Source organism: Strigops habroptila, chromosome 1 (genome assembly GCF_004027225.2).
Source record: "Strigops habroptila isolate Jane chromosome 1, bStrHab1.2.pri, whole genome shotgun sequence".
NCBI lineage: Eukaryota > Metazoa > Chordata > Aves > Psittaciformes > Psittacidae > Strigops > Strigops habroptila.
The window spans coordinates 41015530-41038517 of NC_044277.2; the positions used below are offsets into that span (position 1 = coordinate 41015530).

General features: G+C 37.6%; 1 protein-coding gene across 1 annotated transcript in view; it reads left to right on the top strand.

The window, feature by feature from the left end:
* Positions 1–22988, top strand: part of ST18 (ST18 C2H2C-type zinc finger transcription factor) — a 97111-nt gene that overhangs the window by 45748 nt on the left and 28375 nt on the right. Inside the window, 9 exon segments of the mRNA XM_030503993.1 lie at positions 3568–4365; positions 7130–7264; positions 9035–9125; positions 10631–10735; positions 12125–12179; positions 12181–12232; positions 12235–12291; positions 12294–12329; positions 15541–15752. Coding sequence (XP_030359853.1) covers positions 3568–4365; positions 7130–7264; positions 9035–9125; positions 10631–10735; positions 12125–12179; positions 12181–12232; positions 12235–12291; positions 12294–12329; positions 15541–15752 — 1541 coding nt within the window.

Consider the following 22988-nt stretch of genomic DNA (forward strand, 5'->3'; position numbering starts at 1 on the left):
CTGGAAAATATGGGAGAGGGTGGGGAGACAGAAAGTTGTAGCTACAGTATGTCTTTATTGCTCTTTCTATGTTTAGATATATTCAAGATGAACAAAAAATATCGAACTAAATTGGCTGTCACGTATTTGTTTAAGAAGTCCTGCACAAATCATTAATCAACAAGTGAAAAGATATCAGTGAAATGTATTCTGCCTTTGTTTTAAATGCAGAGTCATCAGTAGATAGCAAATATCAAGATGAAAACAATGTGATCTGGCACTGGGAAATTAGTAATCACAGATGATATGAAAACAGAATAAATTTATATTCCTCTCAGTTGCTGGTTGCTACGGGAGTTTAAAGGTAATTTATTTTCCCCTCAGTTTCTTCTTAGGAAATATTTTGGAAAGACAGGGTGCTAGATAAGCTCATCTAGGCTCCCTTTCCCACAAAAGGTTGGACCAAATGACCTTTCGAGGTCCCTGGGCTGTTCTATGATTCTATGAGGAACTGAGATTAGGAATTTATATCTTTATCCACTCAAAATAAAATTTCCTTAAAAACAAAACAAATTTTGTACATATGAACACTATAAAACACAGAGAAGAAGAAGTCTCTCTTTCAAATTAGAGAGTCAAATCCTGGTTTTATTGAAGTCAGTGGGTGTATCATTTTTATACGGCCAAGATTTCATTCAGTTGTCACTTGTAAATTTTCCAGGGGTCTGCATCACATCAGTGTGAAAGCCTAGAAGGGAGCTCCTTCTTGAAACAAAACATTAATTAACAAGGTGATATCCAATGGCCCTGTTTTTTGGGTGACTAATTTTTTTTTGGGGGGGGGGGAGGGAGGGGGGAGTATTGGGGTGGTTGTTAGGTTTTTTTTTTTAGATATATAGATGTAGCTAGTTTTTCTTTTATTGATTCAGCCTGGTTCCTGACCATCCAGAGCTGCCCTCTGTAATGTGTTTTTCTTTCCCCTGTGTCTGTCCTCTGCACAGCTTGAAGAACTTGGTGAAGGGAAGGTACTATGATGAGTGTAAAGGTAGAACTTGTGCCATATACAGCTGAATCTAAGTTATTTAGCTGGTTCTGTTTTTAAAAAAGGGCAAATGTTGGGCCAGGCTCATTGATATAAATGCAGGGGAACCCTGTTTGCACCAAGCCCTTCAGTCAAAAAAAAAACCACACATGATTTCAAAATTATTTATTTGATACCAGTGAGATTTCTCCCAACCTGCTTGTGTTAGTGATAATACAACCTATCCATTTTGCATTAATTTTTCTGGCTACAAAATAAATTTCAGTTAAAGCATACAGCTGGTCTGGGAAGGTAGGTTTATTTGTAATTTCTCAATGTAATATTGCTCATTTCATTATGAACTCATGACTCTTTCTGTTGATCAGTTAATGCTGATCCAGTACACAGATTGATGCAACTGTAAACCAAGCTGAGTTTTGATTATTTTTAAAGTAAATTTACAGCCTGTAGAAGTGAAAAGCAAAGCTGGGACAGCTGAACCATTAAGACTGGTTCAATAACAAATTTTTAAACATAGCATTTAAAAATCGCTGATTATTAAAGGAGTAAAACTCTCATCATGCATTTATGTTATATTTCAGCCCTCATAAAAATAACTGAAAAGACCTGTTACTGTTACCAACTTTTGTGTGGTTTGCTTCCTTTTGAAGGGTGGGAGATTTCTTTTAAAACTAGAACTTCTTACTTTTTTAAATGACCCACTGATGGGATTCTGTTATCTTCCAAAAGGCAGAAGAGAAAATAATAAAAACCCATTTGACTAAAGTTAGTTATAGAGCCAAATTATCATTCTTACTTGCAGAGACGTGAAAAGACAGCAGACTTCTTTATTCAGAATACTGCAATGTGTGTGGTACTAGACCAGCTGCTAAAAAGTTACACTAAGGTTTACAGACATTATATTTAAACACAACTTTATGTACACAGTGCACAAGGCCACCTCTCCCTGCAGGAGTCCAATTTTCTGAAGAAGAATAAGAATTAATCAATATTTTCTTTTAACATATAACAAACAGTTGAACCAAACAATTATGTAAACTGGAAATGACCCAAAATGCTAACAGTTTGGCAGCAGTAAAGTGAAATGCATTGTGGTGCACATGTGCATTTTTGTCCCCCTTTTCCCCTCCACAATAATCTGCACTTAATAGGAATATTTTAAACTATGTAGCTAAGCAACAGAGGTAATTGTTGCTTTCTAGAGCTTTTGTTAGGCACTCTAACACAGCCCAAATATGCATAATTAGGTATAATGTCTATAAATCATTATTGTACACATGTGGGTAGTTAAGTGGATTGAGAGAATAGTTCAATGAATTGGTCATATTCACTGAAAATGCTTTTTATTTGTTTTCTGTAGTTCATAATACTTTAAAATTATCATAACCCTTTACACTTTCTCTTAATAGCTCGCTGTGTTATTGAGAGAAACTTCATTTGCATTTTAGACTATGCTTAATTTATTATTTAAACCTGGAGTTCTTCTGATTCAGGAGAGGACAGGAACATCTTATGAAATAGTCTGTGCTTGTTTATTCATCCTCCTTTCTAGGAAGTAAAATGTTAAATTTTTCAGTTTATGTTGAATAGATCCCAACAAAAGAATGTACCCTATAATCAGCATTATTGAAGGGGCTAGTGTTGTGACTAAATTCTTCCCTTCATCCAAAAATGCTTTTAGTTACTATGGCAATATTTACTTGATCCTGGCAAACCAGTGTTGATTTTAGAGAGATAATTACCAGAAAGGAAGATGATGGAGATGTATTTTTGAGTGTCCTTGTCAGAGGAAATGTTTATAAAAAATTAAATGAGATACAAAAGGCATATTGTCTTCCACACCGACAACCTCTCTTACATGCAGCCTCTATTACCTGCTGGCTGCTGCTTTTCTTCTGAAGAAAGATGTTTATAAAGACAGGATGCACTTCAGTGGTGTCTTTAACAAGTCCTTTATGAGTCTGTACATAACAACCATTTCTGTTTGCCTGTGCATGACCTGATCATCACTTAATGTGGCAATTGCAATGGTGACCAGGAGCTTGCCCTTTGTGAAGTACTGAGGTTTTTTCCATCAAGGTCTTTCATGGGATTTGAGGTGACTGGGAAAGTAATCAGGTTCTATTATGAGAAAATATTTGGGAATCTTAGATGAAAGAAAATTTGGGGGGGGGGGGTGCACATATACGCATACAGTATATATATTGTATATATATCTATCTATATATGGCACATCATATTTATATAAATGTACATGAATGTGCATGAGTTTTAAGGTAATATCTATCTTCACCATCAGTGAAAAATAGCAACATATTTCTTTCTCATATAGCTTTGAAGCTATAATAGAAAGTAGACACAGTCTTAGAAGGGCTTTTTGTGATGGTCAAGCAGTCATTTCAAACACAGCCTTGGTGTGAATTCAGTCATTTCACATTATCTCTGAGTAAAGAAATGGTGACTGGTAAGTAAATATCTTCACATCACTTCGAGATACAAAAAGCAGTTATTCTTATGTATTTTTCTCTTGCCTTTTTCTCATGCAGAGGAAAGTGCTCCAAAATCATCTGAGGAAACCCTTCATTCAGGTGGGCAAGAAAATTCCAGTCGAAAAAAAGATAACTACTCCAGCTATCAAGATTCCGTGGCCAAATCTTTGATGAACATCGGAAAATTAGCAAAAGATGCACCCAGTCAAACAGTGGCAGAAAATCTAAATGATAGTGGTATTCAATCCTTAAAAACAGAAAGTGATGACACTGATGAATGTTACATGATTAACTCAGCTGAAGGAAAGGAAAAGACTGTCATTTCTGACCCAAAATACTGTTCATCTGAGGAAAATGAAAGTAACTCTGAAATTATGGACAATGAGTGGGACAGCTCCTCAAATTTCTCAGAAGAATCTAGTGTAAAGCTCCATGTAACTCAGAAGTATATCGTAGAGTGTAACCAACCCAGTATCCTGGAAGTCCCAGAAATTAAGAAGGAAGAGGCAGAATTTGGTCCTTGTGAAACAGTTTGTGACTCAGAAACAGAGCTAAGAACATCCCAGGAGTCTCACCCAGATCCTTTTGAGAAGATAATTCAGAATCCCTTCCCTGAAAGTGAAGAAGATGACAATGAGTGCCTGTCAGAAACCACAGATGTGTCGGTTGAGCTGGACAAAGCAAAAGGGAACTTGAGTTTGCTAGAACAAGCAATCGCTCTGCAGGCAGAGCAAGGGCATGTGTTTCACAGCACATACAAGGAACTGGATAGGTTTCTTCTGGAACATCTAGCAGGGGAAAGGAGACAAACCAAAGTTATTGACATTGGTGGGAGACAGATATATAGCAACAAACGTAAGGAAGTATTTTTGGCTGTTCTTACTGGCTTAAGCATTTATCCTGTGACTGATAGAGGATTCTGAGCTGGGGTTTACAGCAACAGTAAAGAATCTGGAATTTAGCTGGTAATTTTGTTAATTATGTACCTTCACACTAGTGCCTTATATCTAAACAGGTTAAACGCTAGGTACTTGGATTCCTGCCAAACTGCTATGTGAAATGATCAGTAATGGGTACTAAAAGGGCTTTGTAGCTGGCACTGACACTCTTTCTCCTCCTTTTCCTCCTCCTCCACCTCCTCCTCTGTAGGGCGCTAATACATACCTCCTAAATTTCAGCAGCCAAAAGAGAAGGCATTAAAACAGTCTTTAAGGAAAGGTTAGGGTGAAAAATTGGCCTCTTCCAAACATACCACCTAATTCCTAAGCCATGTGTTTTCTGAGTTCAGTCTCCTTCACGTATCAACATTACATTTTGCTACAGCCAGCACATCTGAGCCAGGAAAGCACAAGCCATGCTCTTCTGCCTCATTCACCACCAGCAGAATTACCAGTAAGTTCCAAAATCTTTATTGTTTCTGATGGTTTGTGGCATCCTACAAAGCTGTAGGAGCATTGCTCCATTTATGATACTTAATCAAGCTTCCAGAAGTGGAGATTTAAAAGATTTGGGTTTGATATGTAAACCAGGCTGTCTTGTATGAAACTCCTCAATTGAGGATAATTACAGAACATCAAGAGATGTCATTTTATAAGCACACTCTCTGCTGTATTAAGTGACTACATTCATCTGTCCTTTGACTTTTCCTTTTGGGCTTCCAAATATACTGAGGTCACCCGAGAATTGCTGCAATTTCTGCTTTTGATAAATGATTTTTATTTCTAGTGTTACTTTGGAGTAGTCCCTGTGGCCATTGCAAATATTATAGTAGTTCAGTCATCCAAAGCATTTAGAGTATAACTGACTAGTTTTTTTAGGAGTTGCAACTGTAAAACATTCCCTGTAGTATTTGGGAAGAATATGCATGCATCAAATTTTTCTGTCTCAAGCAGTCTTTTCATTAGCATGCCGAAAGCTGTGCATGCATTGTATTAATCTACCTCCTTGCTAAAGTGCGTGAACCTTTATTTGCTCAGATGACTATGATATATGCAGGAATTTTACAGATACTCTTTCGTATCCTGAGACCAGCTGTATTCACAAGGTTCACATTGGTGTCAATGTGACTTTCTCACAGCACACATAGGAAGGAACAGTGACGGTAAGCATGGCAGAACCTGGCCCTTCCTGATGTGCCTCATATTTTTGTTAGCTGTAGTTTGCAGGTGAGTTCAGAGGTAACACTCGTGGAGGAACAAACTCAGCTTTGTTCATGTTGTATAAACAACATATATTTTTAGTCAATGTAGCATCAGGCACATCATTTTTTCACTTTATGTAATAAACTGGTTTTCATTGCTAAAAAATCCACCATCAAATCCATCATCTATTACTTTTCTTTCTTGGATACATCAGAAAAACATGGCTTAAGTTTACATTTTTCCATATTTTTAATGATAAAACTTTCCAATCAGTGGTGGGAAATTTAAATCTTATTTCAGGGTCCCTCTTTAGTTCCTATCCATTATTGCAGCACTTTCCATTTGCAGTGATTCTAAAAAGCATGTGGTCTCCTGTTGATGCCCAGTCTATTTTCTTTCTTCCCTATTTATTTTCTTTTTTTATTTTTACCTAAAAACTTGCCAGGAAGTTTAACCCTCAGTTGTCTCTGGCAATCCTGTCCCTAAGCACATCCTACCTTGCAATCCAACAAAACGAGCTTGAAGGAGGCTGCTCTCTGTGCTGGCTGCAGCTGTTTTCTACCCCAGTGCCGAATGCTGTTGGCAGCCAATCACAGATGGAGCTAAAACCATCCTCAACAATTTATGCAGCCACTTTCTCCAGATTTCTCACAAGAGAATTTCTGGACCAGAATTCATTCCTTTCTCCCCCAGACTTTTGATCCTGCATTGGAAATCAAATAAAGGCTTTCTGACCAGTGCTTCTTGCAGAATTCTAGGTGCTTGAAATAAAAATTGGGAATGCACTGTGGCTATTACAGAGTGGTAGCTGTGGGGCTGGGCTGAGACCTCGCCTTTGAAAGGGTATCGGCTGCTCCATGTTTTCAGTGTCATTGTGGGCTGCTCCACAAAGCAGCATTGCCATGTGTACCAGAGGGAGCTGCTTGCCTTGCCTCTCAAATGTAAAGTTGCATGTATTCAGTTTCCTAACAAAGAACCTACAGCCTAGAGATCTGTGATATTTAAGGAATGGCTTCTGGTTGAAATGCTTTTTGTTTGTTTGTTTGTTTGTTTCACACCTCAGCTTTTATTTGATTGTCCCAGCTTTCCAGAATCTGACATTAACAGAGTAAAAGATTGTTTCTGCTTTTTTTATTTATTCCTTTGTAGATTTTGCTGTTGGCTGATGCTGCAAGTTTTCTGGCTTACTGGATTGTGGCTTCTGTCCTGTTTGAGGCTCTGAATGGAATCAATGACACTGCAATCCTAAACCTATACAGTTTAGAACATAAATGGCATATTGGGAGGGGGGAGCCACTGTGCAAAGGACATAGTGTGAAAACCTAAAGTGATGCTTAAATCACATATGTCTCCGTTAAAACTTTGTGTAGGGATTACATCTGAAGTACAAAATAGAGCGTATCACGCTGCTAGGATCACTCAGCTGGGTGCAGACAGGGGCTGAAACCAAACAAAAACCTTATCTGATTTCTCTGCAGATTCACCCAGGCCTGACAAGAGAGAAACCAAATGTCCCATCCCAGGATGTGATGGCACAGGGCACGTGACTGGGCTGTACCCTCACCACCGCAGTCTCTCAGGCTGTCCACACAAAGTTAGAGTGCCACTAGAAAGTGAGTATCATCACCCTGCAGTCCAGAATTAACAACTGGATCTGGCCTGGTTATGTGGGCAGGATGTACTCATGCTGGAGAAGAAACCCACTTTTTCTGGGCGAGATTGCAGAATGAAGCTGAGACAGAAGACATCACTCCTTCTTCGCTGTCCAGCTCTTAGTTGCAGTCCTACTTCCCACACTTGTGAAGCTCAAATACTCCTTAGCATTAGAGCATTACAAACTGCAGTAGGCTCCTCAGGTGGCCAGGGAAGAAGAAGATCAGAGTCTAACTACCCTCACTCTGCCAGCAGACCTGCTTGCTGTAGTCTCATGGCTCTTCCAAGATCTCACTTGCCCATGCTTTTGCTAAGGCATGCACATAGAAATCACCTGCTTGTTTTAGAGCTGCTGGTTTTCATTGCCAATAAGCAAGAAGCCTGGGCATGCCTATTCAGAGATGTTTCCAGTGTCCTCCTTACCACTGAGCTCAAAAAGGTTACTTCCATCAGCACATCTCAGCGTCGGTACACAGTACGTCCCTCTTATATGACTGTATCGTGCTAACCCCTTTTTGCACGGTCTAGCTTGTGTAACTGCTTATTTCTAACTGTGCTGATCTGATTACATTGGTTTGTGTGTGCATGTAATCCTGCAATGTGACACAATGAAATGCTGAGTAATAAGCCAAAACTTAATGTGAAATTATTTGTTTAAACAATCTAGTTAGTCAGATACTTCTTTTTGTGGTGACAGGCATAACAACAAATTAAAAGGATATTTGCATTTTACCAATGTCCTGGTCCTAACTGTAGTTCCCTCTGTTTTTAAATCTGATAGTAAACTGTATTTATGGAAGTATCTGCTGAGTTACACAGGCTGCTGCATTTGGAAGGCCTTAGCAACATCAACTTTCTAAAAAGTTAAAATCAACAGTCTTTGTTAATTATCACACTTCCAATCAGATGCGTGCTGCTGAACAAAACACCCCAAAACATTATAACTTTTTTTCTGGCAAACCAAACCAGTTGACTGAACAGTCAGCTTTTTTGAAGCACTGTGCACTCAAAGGGGTAACACAGTACTGAAGTCATGAGTGGCAGACATAAAAGAAATTATTCTGTTTAACACAGACGTACATCTCAGTCTCAGTAAAGATGATCCACACCAAAGGGCATAAGAAACCTACATGCAAGAGGTTGTAACCACTGCTGAGAGCATAAGCCGCAGTTTGGGAGCATGACCAGTTGGTCTAAAGTAGTTTCAGCACAGCTCAGATGATCAGAAAGTATCTCAGGGAGTATACAGAGATCAGATCATCTTACTCAGCTGTGAAGCATAATAAGCTTTCCTGTACCTGAAAGCTCTTCCTCCCTGAGCCAAGAGCGTCTGCAGCTATACGTAGCATGACTGTGTGCCCCGGAGCTACTCTGTCACACTCCTTTTCTAGTTGCCTGTGTTAAGTTGTATATGAATAAGAGGGCAAAGTGTTTCATGATGTAACATCCTTGCTAGCTTCCACCTTTATTCTTTTAAAGTCCCTAGAAACAATGATGTGCACGTGGGATGACATATTACAGCAATATAGGGATAAACTGGTATATGCTGAAGGCACCAGCTGTGCTGCATTGTAGGTCCTTTGCATCTCCTTTTCTTTTATGGTCAAAATGTGGCAGAATTGAGAATGAGAGTCCAAAGAAGAAATGTTATTTTTTTCAATATATATATATTTATATGATGCATGTTATTATTACCTTTTATTTCTTTTTCTTCCTTTATTCCTGTTTAGTTCTTGCCATGCACGAAAATGTTTTAAAGTGCCCCACCCCAGGATGCACTGGAAGAGGACATGTCAACAGCAATCGCAACACACACAGAAGGTAGATCAGAAAAGTTCCTGTCCACTTAAAATATAACATGTTCTGGGGAGTATACTGATGGGCACATATTGGAAGTAGATGTCATGTACTACACTGCAGAATGCCTATGAACTGCAAGGGAAGCCTGTATTATTTATAACCAAATAATTGTGTTTAATTTCATTACATAAAAAATGGCTGCAGCACTGAGGATGATAAATTCTACGAGTATTTTTCACAGATGAGATTTCAAGCTACAATTTCATCACAGTCTTCACAGTGAAACATCATCACGTACAAGGGCTAGGAATGAAATTATTATTGCTACAACTGGAAAATGGAGCAGAAATCAAAGCTTCTTCATTCTGCACCACATTCATGGTAGTCCTTGACAGGAACTTCCCATCAAGGCACATTGCCTTTTAGCAAAACAGAAAATTTTAAGTGGAATATTTTAGAATCCTTTTAAAAACTAACTCCATTCATTACCCTCAGGAATGTCATCATCCTGCTTGGAACACTCCTGTCTGTTTAACTTGCTTCCTGCAGGGATAAAGTAAAATTGAGAAAAGCTTTCCAGACAGGCAGCTGGAGAACCACAGCTGGGCTGCAGGTGAGGCAGAGAGCCGACGCGCTCTGTCTTCAGCAAGTCACTGCTGTCGGCACAGCTCTTGTCAGTACTGCTTTTTGCTGGAAGCCAGCAATCCAAAACATTCCATCATAATGCTTCTGGAAAAATATAATGTCAATCTTGCAATCAAACTTGCGACATAAAATTTTCAAAACCAGCTTTCTTCGCTGAACTGATTTTTTTGTGGGATTTGCTTTTTTTGCTGCTCATTGATTGATTTGTTACTGTGTGAGTGCACTAAAAGCAAGGATTATCATATTATGTTACTATCTTTGATACAAGAAGCTAGTCTTTACCAGAGAGATTACAAGCTCATCTGCCAAGAATAATAAGGAATATTTTTTCACTGTTTCCTGTCATCTTTGCAGCACATCAGCTGTATTATAAGCAACCCAAGAACAGGAAAAGAAAACATGTTCTAATCTGATAAAAGAAAACAGAAAAAAAAACCAAGCACAACTTGAAATGACAAAATGTGTTATTTGGTAACACTTGCTCATATACCCCTGTTTTTTTCCTAAATTCTTTTTCCTTTTAATCAGCAGGAGGCTTATATGCATGGTTTAGCTGACAAAGTAAATGTCATTTGTCAAAAATTTACTAAGTGACTTGCCAGCCACAAAACATCAAAGCCGAACTGTTAGAAAACTCCTGCGTAATCAGTTTCCAAGATATATCACCTCAAGTAAAAACATTTCACATCCTTTGCATAAGGATTGAAAACCATATGAATCTGGGCTATAATAGCAGCAGCTCCCATTGGTGCACAAGGCACCAGAAAAGTTTGATGTCATTGGGTTCCACAGCACACATTTCCTTTACGTAAGATTTCATTTTAACATGTGTTTGGGTTTTTTTCCTTCTTTTTTCTTTTCTTCACCTTGCTTTTAAACAGCCTTTCTGGTTGTCCAATTGCTGCAGCTGAAAAGTTGGCAATTTCACAGGAAAAGAACCAGCTCGAGTCTCCAAAAGCTGGGCAGTGCCACGATCAGACTCACAGGTAGGAACCCTCAAAAATTAGTCTATCCAAAGTATTTCTGCACAAACTCTATTGATCAGTCCTCAGTCTTTCCCCCATTTCAGATTTCAGCTACAGGGGGTAACTCGGTTTTCCAAGACAAACCTTTGCAAAGCTAAATAACTTGCTGTATCTCAAAATTCACCAGCAGTTTTCCGCTGGTTCTTGTACATGTGGCTGACATTAAAGACCTAAGATGTATCTTTCGAAAAAACAATCAAATCTTACTCTAACACACAAAGCTTAATTAAATGGTTCTCAAATGTCTTTTCTTTTGTAAACCAATTTCCATCTTGCTGAAATTTTTAAACAATTTCCAAGAAACTGTTCCTTCATTACAATATTGTAGCCACTGAAACTTGATTAAAGATCACTTTGACCTTATTTGCACTTTTAGCAGCTCAGTCCTCATCTATTTTGTGATTCTTTTTGGAGGTATCATCCAGTGATCCCGTAACTAGCATGTTACCTGAAAGGGTTGAGAAACTCTTGCTCATTCTGTTTCCTCACCATTAAATCATTCATATTTTTGAGTTTCTTAATTTGAAGTTTATTGGTTTAGTTAAATTCATTTTTTATATAATGGCATCAAAAAGGGGAAACATTTTTTATTGCAATAGTATTTTGTTTGAGAGTTATATGGACCCTACAGACATGCATAATTTGCACATCATTGGCAGCATGACCATTACAACCTATTATATTCAAGTCTATTTAGGGACACTTTAATTTGTGGATTATTGACATGATCAGCTCTAATGGTTCCTTCAGAGCCATAACAGAATATTATGTCCATGTGTCTGCCAACTGCACGTGCCTTAACTCTACGTGTGAAAAGTCCTTAGGAAATTACTAAAGACAAGTAGTTACTGAACAGTAACTAAATGGAAGAACACACCATATATCATTTGTTCCTCCCAAATAACAGAAGTAATTATTTTGGATCATCTTATATTATATTTATACCATACTCATTCATGGTAAAGTGAGAACAATAGTGACCCATAAAACCACAGGTCCTTTGGCTAGTAAAAATACAGACAATTTTTAGAAATAAAGGAAACACTATGCTACTAGTAGTAACCTAGAAGTAAGTATCTTTCTTGTAAGTAGTCCGCGTCATTACTAGAGAGTACTAGACTTTTTTATGTCCTCAGCTTTGAATTTTATAAAGACAAAGTACTCTTTAACTCCCAGATCATCCATCATACATATGTTATTTATTTCTTGTATACACCTACCATTAAGTTTTACGTGTGATAACAGCACACTTTCTGATACTGAGATGCAGCTGTATCTTATTTTACAAGAAAAGGTTAATTTAAGATATTCTTGTCTTTCTCATTCATTTTTTTTTCCTCATCTCTGCAGGACAAATTTAGCAAAGCAGCCTGAGGTATCTCAGTACAATTACAGAACTTCACAGCCCAGTCACCTCCTCCAGAGCCACCCTGGTGAAAGAACAGGAGAAATTTGGGAAGTACCATTTGATTATGCCAGCTTTGATGCACAAGTCTTCGGCAAACGCACAACAGCACCTGCGCACAGGGACGAAAACCACCCCAGTTCCTTGAATGTAAGCTTGAAATTCCGTTATCTCTTGGAAATGGGCAAACTGTTAATAATATTTTTTTGATGTCATTGTTTGTTTTGCTTTCAAATTTCTAGAATTCAAAAAAATCTCAGTAGGTAGCATATTTAACCACCTGTGGCCACAATGTGAAATGTACTCACTCCTTGCTAAATATAAAATGCTAGAATGCTAAGTATCATCACTAGAAGGTTACTTTTTTGATTTTATTTTTAAAAGCAATTATCAGGGCAAAGAGTACCAGAAAGAACCGTTTATGTCATATCTGATGCCTTCTTCCTTGGCTAAATTGTGATAACTTTATGTGCTAGAAGGAGTCCCATGGAATGTGTCTACACAAGACTTAATGAATTGTAGTACAAAGAAATCCAAGTTAGATTTTAAAGGCATTTCAGATACTTTTTAGACGCATCCGTACAGGTATTATTCCTCCTAGATGACCATGTGCCTTGGTTGCATTACTTCCAGGACTAGGTTGAATTAATTTTGAAATGTCATATTTCTGTACTACATCATATTTGTATTGCAAGACACATCCAATGCGTCCAAAATTGTTACCAGGTTTCCTCTGCTTGCATCACTTCCAGATTTGCTAAGGTACTATGTTACAATGAGATACCACACTGCAAACACTGATTACTTATTGCAGGTGCTACTCACAATCTGCATGGGAAACTTCAGCAAGATTCTGCCATTGTATTGACCATTATAAAAATACTCTTTAGTTCAGATAAACCAAAGGATTCTGTTGCCATGAGGGAAATGGAAAAAAAGGGTTTCATTGGACTGTATTTGTGTCCAGAAGAAAATAGATCCAAAACAATGTGACAAAAGACTCTTTAGTTGGTTTTTCTTTTGTTCATGACAAAAAAATTCATAAAGGAAAGCAAAAAAGAAAAACAAATTGCATCCCACTTATCCCATCAAAGCAGAACATTCATAGGTGAACAGAAAAGCAGAAAATTTTATTTTGTATATATGTATATATAATTAATATAATTAGCAAAATATAATTAATACAATTTAATACAATAGGCTTTTAATTCTATATACTACTATATATGTTTTATATACTTATAAAATTTGTATATCTATATATTTATTAGTGTACGTGTTCAAGAACACACACGCACACACATATATATGTTTGTAGGTATCTATGTGTTTGTGTATATATAAATATCCTCTTTTAAAATTGCAAATGAAAAGTAGATATTTATCTGGCGTGGAAAATGGCTTGTTCAAATGAAAGCAAATATGTGCATTGCCAGCTTCTTGGGTGGCAGATTTTCCAATTTTGTTTGTAAATTGAATATCCTTTATTTAGCTGTCTCTTTGCACAGATGTATGTCTATTTCACAGGTTCATTTCAAGGAAAAAATGATTGAAATGTTTTTATACAAACACAAATACATACATATGCAATTTATGTATAATGTATATCAGGGTTGAAGTTTACAGCCTGTTGTTCTTTGCAAAGATTGCAGTGTGCAGCTATTATTTAATGCAAAGGTGAAAGTAAAGAGCAGGTGAGTGCTTTAGCTATGCAGATATACAAAGTTGGCAATAAAGAAGCTGATGGTGTAGTGATTGGTTTAGCGTACTATGTAAATACGTAGCTAGCAAAAGCCTGTCATTAGTCCTGTGGATTCTGCACTTGCAATCTTGATTTGTTAACAAATATGCACCTTTCATAGCCTGCCTTTTTTTTTTTTTTTTTTTTTAATTTTTTAGGGTGCATAATGGAAAACGTATTTTTTTTGCTCTTAAATTATAATTTGAAATTAGACATGGTAACTGCTAAAAATGTAGACCTTCTTGTTTGTCTACAGTTTTTCAGCAGGGTGGATAAATCATTTGTACTGGTGAAAGCGAGAGAACTGAGAACCATGAGGCTTTTATATGTTGCTCTACTGAGATTGCCTCCAGTACTCAGAACAACTGAATATGGCATTCAGCTACAGTTGGTGCAGACAAACAAGCATTTCTTTTAGAGCATCCCAAGTTTGAGGATAGATGAGTTCTTCAATGTCTTGTGTAGGCCTTAGCATCAAAATGTACTCAGCCAAAGCTCTGCATCCAAAGGGATCCAGAGCTTTGGCGCTCAGATCTTTACAGAGCAAGCAGATGGCCATATGCAGAAATGTTCTTCTTGTATCTGGGTGTAGGCTGAGAAATTGGATTTTACTTAGTTTATCTTTGTAGGACACTGTGAGAGCTACAGACAAAAGAAGTGATTACTGCTTCCTAAAAGCTGAAACCATGGTGCTGTGCTTTTCCTGCAACAGTTAGTGACATCTCAAAATCCAAAATCCAGAGAGCAGAATTCATTCTACCTGTTTTAGAATAGATGTTTATGACAGAGCAGAAAACAAAGAGCTACACACACCCCTTCTGTCTGTGAAACTGCTTTTCTGTTCACCTGTTAATTTTTCATTCTCAACTGACCTCTTTGTGTCTAATAAATCTGTGTGTTATTCACAGTGTGTATTATTCAAAATAATGGCCAACATAAGACAGTGAGCCCAAGATCAGTTACATTCTGGACATTAATTGTCAATATATTTTTAATTTTATTAAAGTGTAGACTTAAAAATTCTGAAAAATTTCCACAAAATCAGAACTGAACATTCCTAACAGGTAATGTTCTTATCTGATTGTTCTGGTTCATTCAAGAGCCTGGTCTTCTTCTCCTTACTCATATAAGCAAAAACTATTTAAATAAACAGACTTATTCATCTAAGTAGGGTAAGCAGTGTTGTTTTAGCTAAGACTGGACAAGCCACTGTTGCTTTTTTACACAATAGAGCTCCAAGGAGGAATCCTTATAAGGCATACATTTACAATTGCATTTGCCCACCAGTGTTTTCAGGTCACAATATATAACACACTAAGCCTAAGTCAGTTTTTCCTTGAACATCATTGCTTTCAGTGCCTGGGTAAAGAGTGAGTAAAATCTAAATAAAAGTTTTGCGTTGGGTTCTTTGTTGAAAGATGTGTATTTGTCAGATAAAAATGAAATTGTTGTGTTTCTGAAGCCATTTTTACAGCAAACCCTTACTGCCAATAGGAAATTGATTGTCTTAAATGTATTCTTAGAACATTTTAATGCTATGAAATTGTAGTCTGAAAAACAAAACTATTTAATGGGAAAAATCTCATACGTGCGATTGCTAATCAAATCTCTCTTCAACAGCAAAGCATTTTTCAAATCCAGTGAAATTTTCTAATCGACTGCCTAGTGCTAGCGCCCACACACAGAGCCCTTGCCATGCCAACTCTTATAGCTACGGTCAATGTAGTGAAGACACCCACATAGCAGCAGCTGCTGCTATCCTGAACCTTTCCACCCGCTGCAGGGAAGCAGCAGAGATCCTCTCCAACAAACCACAGAGTCTGTCTGCCAAGGTAGGGTAGTCCAAGAACCTGGAGGGTGTGCTAGCTACTGAACTGTGAGAATAAACTGTCTTTCATGTTAGTGACTGCATTAAATCCCAAAAAAAGAGGCTTCTGTTTGCATGCTCTTTTGAAGAGAGACAGAGAAAAAATCAGTAACGCAGTGACCAGTTCTCATAAAAATAAATAAATAGCAGGAATTATGTTGTTAACTCTTTTCATAATTGAGCCTTAATACAAGGGGGGAGTTTTGCGGGAGGAAAAAAAAGAAGGTTATTTGAAACCATCAACAATCTGTGGTGAATAATGAGTTAGATCTGTTTTAAAGAGGGAATTTTCCTCCCTCAGAAACCTGCCCATAAGCAACCATTTTGGAGGCTGGTTTAAAAGAAAAAAAAAAGTATAATCATGTTATTAATTAAAATTATATTTTGCTAGCAATGGAACAGAACTACACCTATCAAGCCTGTTGTTATTGCAGTTCGTGACAGTTTGACAAGGTGTAGGACGGAAATAACAACTAACTAGTAAAATCTCCTTTCTGCTGGCAAGAAAGGAGAATCAGGCCCACAGTGTTTTGGAGATAGATAATTTGGGCAAGTCTGTCATAATGGAAAGCTGCCTAATATCATGAATGTTTTGCGTGGCTTTCATGTTTCAGTTTCTGCTCTGCGTTTCCTCACAGATCTTTATGATTTACAATGGGTACTGTGTGAGCTATGAGCCTTATTTTCTGTGCCGTTACATAGTATTTAATATCTCTGATGAAAATAGACAAGATTTTCTTCTGATGACTGTGGTTGTGGAGCACTGTTGATTACATTTTCTATTAAAGTCACACATGCTCCACTGCAATGAAACTTTTTAAAAGCTCTGCATAGATGAGAGGGTGCCATTACAAGAACTTGAGGAGAAATCACTGGGGAGTGAAAAGAGGCGTATGAAACACAGAGTAGCAGGTGTGTTCTGCTGTGGGACTCTGAGTCATTATGTGTGCTCCAAAAGACAGATGACCTATTTCTCTGCAGTCAAGTGCCACTCTATCTAGTCTATTTTAGCTCAGTCTGGATAGAGGTGGCTTCCACAGCTATTGGTCTACAATTTAGTTGGGCCTTCATTCATCATTGCTTAGAGGTTGGCAATTATCCTTTGGCTGGAACCATTAATTTTATCATTAGAGCAATATCTTGCTAGGTATTCCAAGATTTGAATCTTTTGCAGAGTGTTATCCCTTATATTACTGCCTTTGATTTTCTACTTGTGAAGTCTTGGATCTTGAGATTGATGTTGGGAGATGCCACGGGGTAGACTTTTCAGGGTGTGTCCACATGGCATTCGCTGTAACTCAGACATTATCTTCCCCAAGGATTGCTCGCAGAACCTTTCCCAGATGACTGATCCATCCCTGATATCTGCTGCAAAAAGCTCCTTCCACCAGTCTTCAGTAGATACTTCTAGCAGAGAAATGGAAATCGATGCCAATGGCTGGATTAAATTGCTGCCGCAGCCTTTGGCTGACCTCAGCAATAGACCTTTCTTGCCAGAGAAGAGCAGTAAAGGGACCAGGCATAACCCAAAGATTTTCTCCTCTGTACCTGCTTCACAGTTGCCAAATCATGGGGAAGGTTTGAATGGAAGTGAACATAATAGTAACGATATGGAGGGACACTTGGGGCACATAGCTTACTCCTTTTTCACAGCCAGGAATCTAGCCTAAAAGAAAATCACCTGCATACCTTGCTATCTGCCTGCCTCCACTTTTGCCAGACTTTCTGGAGGGCATAGTGCTACAAAACATCTGACAGAAGAATCAGAATTAGCTTCTGGCCAGAACACAGGCAAGTAAGTCCCAAACAGATTCCATGGCCAAAACAAGACAAAACCCATTTTTATTTGGTTTTGGGTATTTATTAGTTTTATCATACAGGATTCAAACAAAAATTGTGGAAATAAATCATCAGACTCTCTTCAATGAATACGCTTTCTGATTTTAAAATATGAAGGACAAAATAAGGCTATTTTTTAAAGAGACTACTATCTATTTATTGATGTTTCTGATTTTTTTTTTTTTTTTTTTTTTTTTTTTTTTTGTGACTGGTATTGGCCACAAAGGTAAATGCTTAACTGCTACAATTAATCTTACAAATTTTTAGATAATAAAAATACTCTTGGTACTTTATCAGTGTTTGGGCTCAAATAATGCAGCATCAACAGATGACTACAGAGTTAATGATTCCTTCTTTCTACTCCTGATAGCACACACATTCACCAAGTCTGAAAATACCTGTGTGGGGTGGCTGTGTTCAGAGCGCCATAGAACCAGACCCCTCAGCCCTGCCCTTTGCCACATTCCTTTGCTCCTGTGCCTAAGAAAGCCTGATTAGCATCATCCATACTTTATTAGATCAAAGCTCCTGACTTGTAAAGGTGTTTGCTCTTATATGAGGCACAGGCAGCCTCCCAGCAAGCCAATCCATGACACTTTGTAGGTGGGAGACAATGTGGTGGTAGAGCAAGGGGAGGGGGCTGCAGAGGATTTCCTGAACTTGCTGGAAATCCTTTGGAAGTTACACAATTGTCAGAGCTGTAAAAATATTGTGCTGCTAAGTTTTAAAAGCTGAAGTTGAATTACAAACATTTAAAGAAAGTGTCATTTTCTTGTATTCACTCTGGGCATGCTTGTGCCACCTTGCTTAAATAGATGGGGAAAACACCAAAACATTTTTTAGCATAAGTGTATTTCATAAGCAGGTTTTTCTTCTTTCTGTCTCAAATTTTATTTCTTGACCTCCAGTGCTGTCCATTTTTTAGTAAGAGTTAGGGGTTTTAGCTTGAATGTTAACCACTTTTCTGTAAATATAGATAATGTTTAGATGAAAAAGAATGGTTTTTACAGCACAGTTCCAAATTTAATTACTTTGAGGGATTTTCAAATATACTGTGTATCAGTTCAAAACAGAGAGTCTAAGCCAAAAAAAAGAAAGGGAAGGGTAGCAAGGATAGAGAAAATAGATTGCACATTAACAGTACCATTGGAAAGCAAAACTTCCAAAGATATCTAATGTACAAAGGTGATCTGACAAATATCACAAGATTAAAATTATGAATTTATAAATTAAGAAATTTAAAGAGTAAATTTGTTCTGAAATGAGCAGTAAAATGGATCCTAAATTTTATCTATGAATTATCTGTCAGCTGCATGGAAAATACTAGCATCATCAGATACCTTGATGATACTGCTTTCAAAAATAATTAAAACCACATTAATCTTACATTGTCAGCCTTTCAACCTCCACCTGGTACTGTAGTAAACTGTTCCCCTGAATATATTCCTGATCAGCCTAATTCTCATGTGACCAGTACCCCAAACCAGTCTCCTGATTGCGTTTGATTTGCAGTTTATGTAGCTTCATTCAACTTGCATTGAAGTTAGCAGAAGGATCCCCCTAGACAGCTTAGCCTGCAATTTCTGGCATAGTGCAACAATCTACATCATTGTAACATCAGCGATCTTCCCTATTTACAGCCCTCACCACATTCACGTCTCACAGAGGTAGCTACAAGCAATACAATTTATCTGTATCCTCATCATTACTGCTTGCCAAATATTTTGTTGACTGTTTTGGTGTTTTTCCCACCTGTTTAGACAAAATGGCATATGCACACTATGCATTGAAAGAAAACAAAAAGAATGACACTTGCTAAAATCGTTTAAAGTTCAACTTCTGGTTTTGAACAAAATTATGTTATCTCTCCATTCTTGGATATTGATGATGGCGATAATTACATCAATTATTTCAGCAATGTAGTTAGTTCTCAGCACGTTTGTCAGGCAGTCCTTTACTCCAAATACCTTAAAGCCTAAATACAGGATGAAAAATCAGCCAAGAGTATCACTAGGTACCATCCTGTTATACTGCTGTGCATATTGCTCCTTGAGTACACTCTTGGCTAGCATTTTTTAATTTGTGAATTGCTGTGGGCTGAAATTCTGACTTCGTTTTTTGTCTCAGATGTTGCTGGGCAGTTATGAATTTTCTTATTTTGACCCAAATTAGTATTTTAATTTGCTGCAGAAGAGCTCAATCGCTTAAATTTAAGTCAGAAGAACTGAGGTCCAGGTGCATGTATATTTATTGGCTGGGGATAAAAAAAATGTACTCTTTTGGATGGTGTTGTATTAAGAATAGTATTCATATACATGGCAAGATACTGGCTTCAGAATTACTCCCAATACCAGAACTGAAGAGCTCTTTCAAGCTTTCCAAACTAGACTGAACTGCTAATGGAAATGTAGAATCACTGACAATGATGTTTCTTTACACTTACTTAGTATTAGGTTGTACGGCTGATGCCAAACAAAGAATACATAAACCCCCCTATATGTAATGATACAAACCCCATAAGGTCACAGATTTGAAATAAGACAAAATAATTCACTCTTTCTGATCCAGCTATGAGATAAAGCTTAACTTGTAATCTTTACTGGAGACATACTAGAGAGTATTAAATGTGAGTGATCAGATGGACCAAAAGCATATGAAAAAATGTGGGAGTAATTTGCCACAAAACCCCACTTCCTTTATTGTTCTAGTTGATGTAGTTCAGTTCTAAGAACAAGACTTCATAATGTACTCAAAAATATTCTGTAATATTTATGTTATAAAATAAAATGGAGGCTGAAAAAGTCTTATGTTAAAGTACAAAGCACTTGAAGAGGAGAGAGACCACTTTTTTTTACAAAGAATCATAGAATAGTTAAGGTTGGAAAGGACCTTAAGATCATCTGGTTCCAACCGCCCTGCCATGGGCAGGGACACCTAGCACTAAACCATATCACCGAAGACTCCATCCAACCTGGCCTTGAACACTGCCAGGGATGGAGCATCTTTATATTAGTCTTCATTTTAGACCTATATTCATAGTAGAGTAATACTTGTACTTTGTCTTTTCACTGAATAGATCCTGGAATAAAGAAAATATGCTTCAATCATTTTTCTCTCATTTTTAATTCTGGAATCCTTTTTACAGCTGTTTGTGAAACCTGTGCGGGTGATTATGCTGTCACTGATGTGGGAGTAGATAAGGAGAACCTGAATTTGATTATTGTGTGTATCCTCTCACCCTCATTGATTTTTCTTCATTGCTTCAGTGGATTTTTTTCCTGGTTTACACCAGTGTAAATGTAAATAAGCTCAAAATGAGGCTCCCAAGATTTACACAGCCACAAACTTACAGAAGTTAGGAAATAATGAGACACGTTTGCATTTTTATTTTACTTATGTTTTTAAGGAAGAATCAGAACAGTTTACATTGTTTTGGTAGCTATATTTTAAATATGTCATGCTAAATGGATAAATATAGGCCTGTTCGCACATGCACTAGAGTCGATAGTAATAAGATCTTGCCTTCACTGAGAACACAGCCTTTACAAGTCTGAGCTAAGCATAGTAAGTGCCATTTTCTGTCAGCATGTCATAGCACTGCTCTAGGGTTTTTTGCTATTTGCCATTTTTGTCTTTTTAGTTCCATTTTAAAAATAACATAAAAATAAACCTGGTAAAACAAGCAAAGGAGACATATTGAGAGGAGGGTGGAATGAGAGTAGGAATGAAAACAGGAGCAGTATCTCTGACTACCCTCTCTTTTTGCTCTGCCATTTGGAGTTTGCTATGAAGGCAGCAAAGTGATAGCTCTTTTATACTATTCTGAATAAAAAGCCATCCTGTAAACCTGTGATCCATCCTGCGATAGGCAAAAAGGGATATTTTTTCCATGACTATATTCAATTGTTGTGTACATCTGTGAGCTCACTTACACCCCATCTGTACGCTACTTCACAAACACACAACCCAAACTTCCCTGATCAGTGTTAGGTACACGTTAGACAACCCAACTTCTATGTGAATCTCAGGAAAGTGCTGGGAAAGCTTTAAATTTCCATGTTAGTAAATGTTCTGCTTATCAGCCAGAGCTCCTTTTTGTGGCTAATGGTACCCGTGTCTCAGACACAAAGCATTTCCTGTTATTTTTCTATGTCTAGCTTCACCAAGGAGAAGACCTTGATTGTTTTGGGTCCTCTTTGTTGTCTCTATTGCCCTCTGAGTAGCTGATATTTTGTCAGTGACAGAGAATCTGCACTATTTATGGGGTTTGCACTATAAAACTACTGCAGCCCAGTCACATGGCTTCCTTTCCTAAGCCATCTGTCACAGAGGTCTGGAATTTTATGAGAATGTTGGTTGTGCAGACTTAACCCAAGTTTTTTTATTATGAAAAATGTCATCAACTACAATATTTAGCATTTTACTTTACATTGGCCATTAAACTTGATTACTGTAGCTCTGTTTCATTGCTATAGTTACATATCAACTATGAAGCCAAAAAACACTGGGGCGATCATGGCAGAGCTGTATTGTCAGATCCTGGAGTACGTACTTGGCACTGATATAGTTAATATCTTGGATTTTTGTAACCAAGGTTTATTAATGCTGGTATAAAAATGTATTTGATATTATACAGATGGCATAAGATGTTGTGGTTACTAAGTTATTATCCAGGATAAGCTGCACTGTCAAATTCAGGGCTTAAAACTATCACAGGAGATTAAACTATTTACTAAAAAGGGGCAGAAAGATATAACCAAAGCATCTTAGTATGAACATATTAGAAGTGTGTTTACTTCCCATAAATATAATAAAACATCTCTCTCTTTAAGCTGTATGATTGAAAATGTGAACTTTGCTCTGCAGGAGAAGCAAACGAGATGCCTGAGTTTCTGAATGGGGGGAAAGCAGATGGCTTGGTAGTGCTTCAGTCTAGGTGGGCATCTGTCTTAGACCCATGGATATAAAATGGAGTCAAGCTGTCTGAGTGAGGAGAGACCGTTGGACCCTAAATTTTCATTTTCTACCAACGTTTCTCTTCTGATTAAAAAGATTTCACCAGGCACATTTTACCTTTAAATGAGTCACCACTGGCAGTGGTGGAAGACAAGGCTGCATTAAGGAAGCTTGTGTTTTCAGACCAGCCAGGGTGGCCATGTCACACTTTCAGCACAGGGGAAGAATCCCCTGTTTCACCACAACCATTTTTAAGATCTTCGAGCAATGAGAAGTTTCACTGCCCTATCTTTAGCTATTAAATGGTTGACTAACCATCAAGCTCCAGCGACAGTTAACTGGAAAAAAGAGAAAGGGACCCTTTGTGCCAGTGTCTAATCTCTTCTTAAGGAAGAGGTCTAATAAT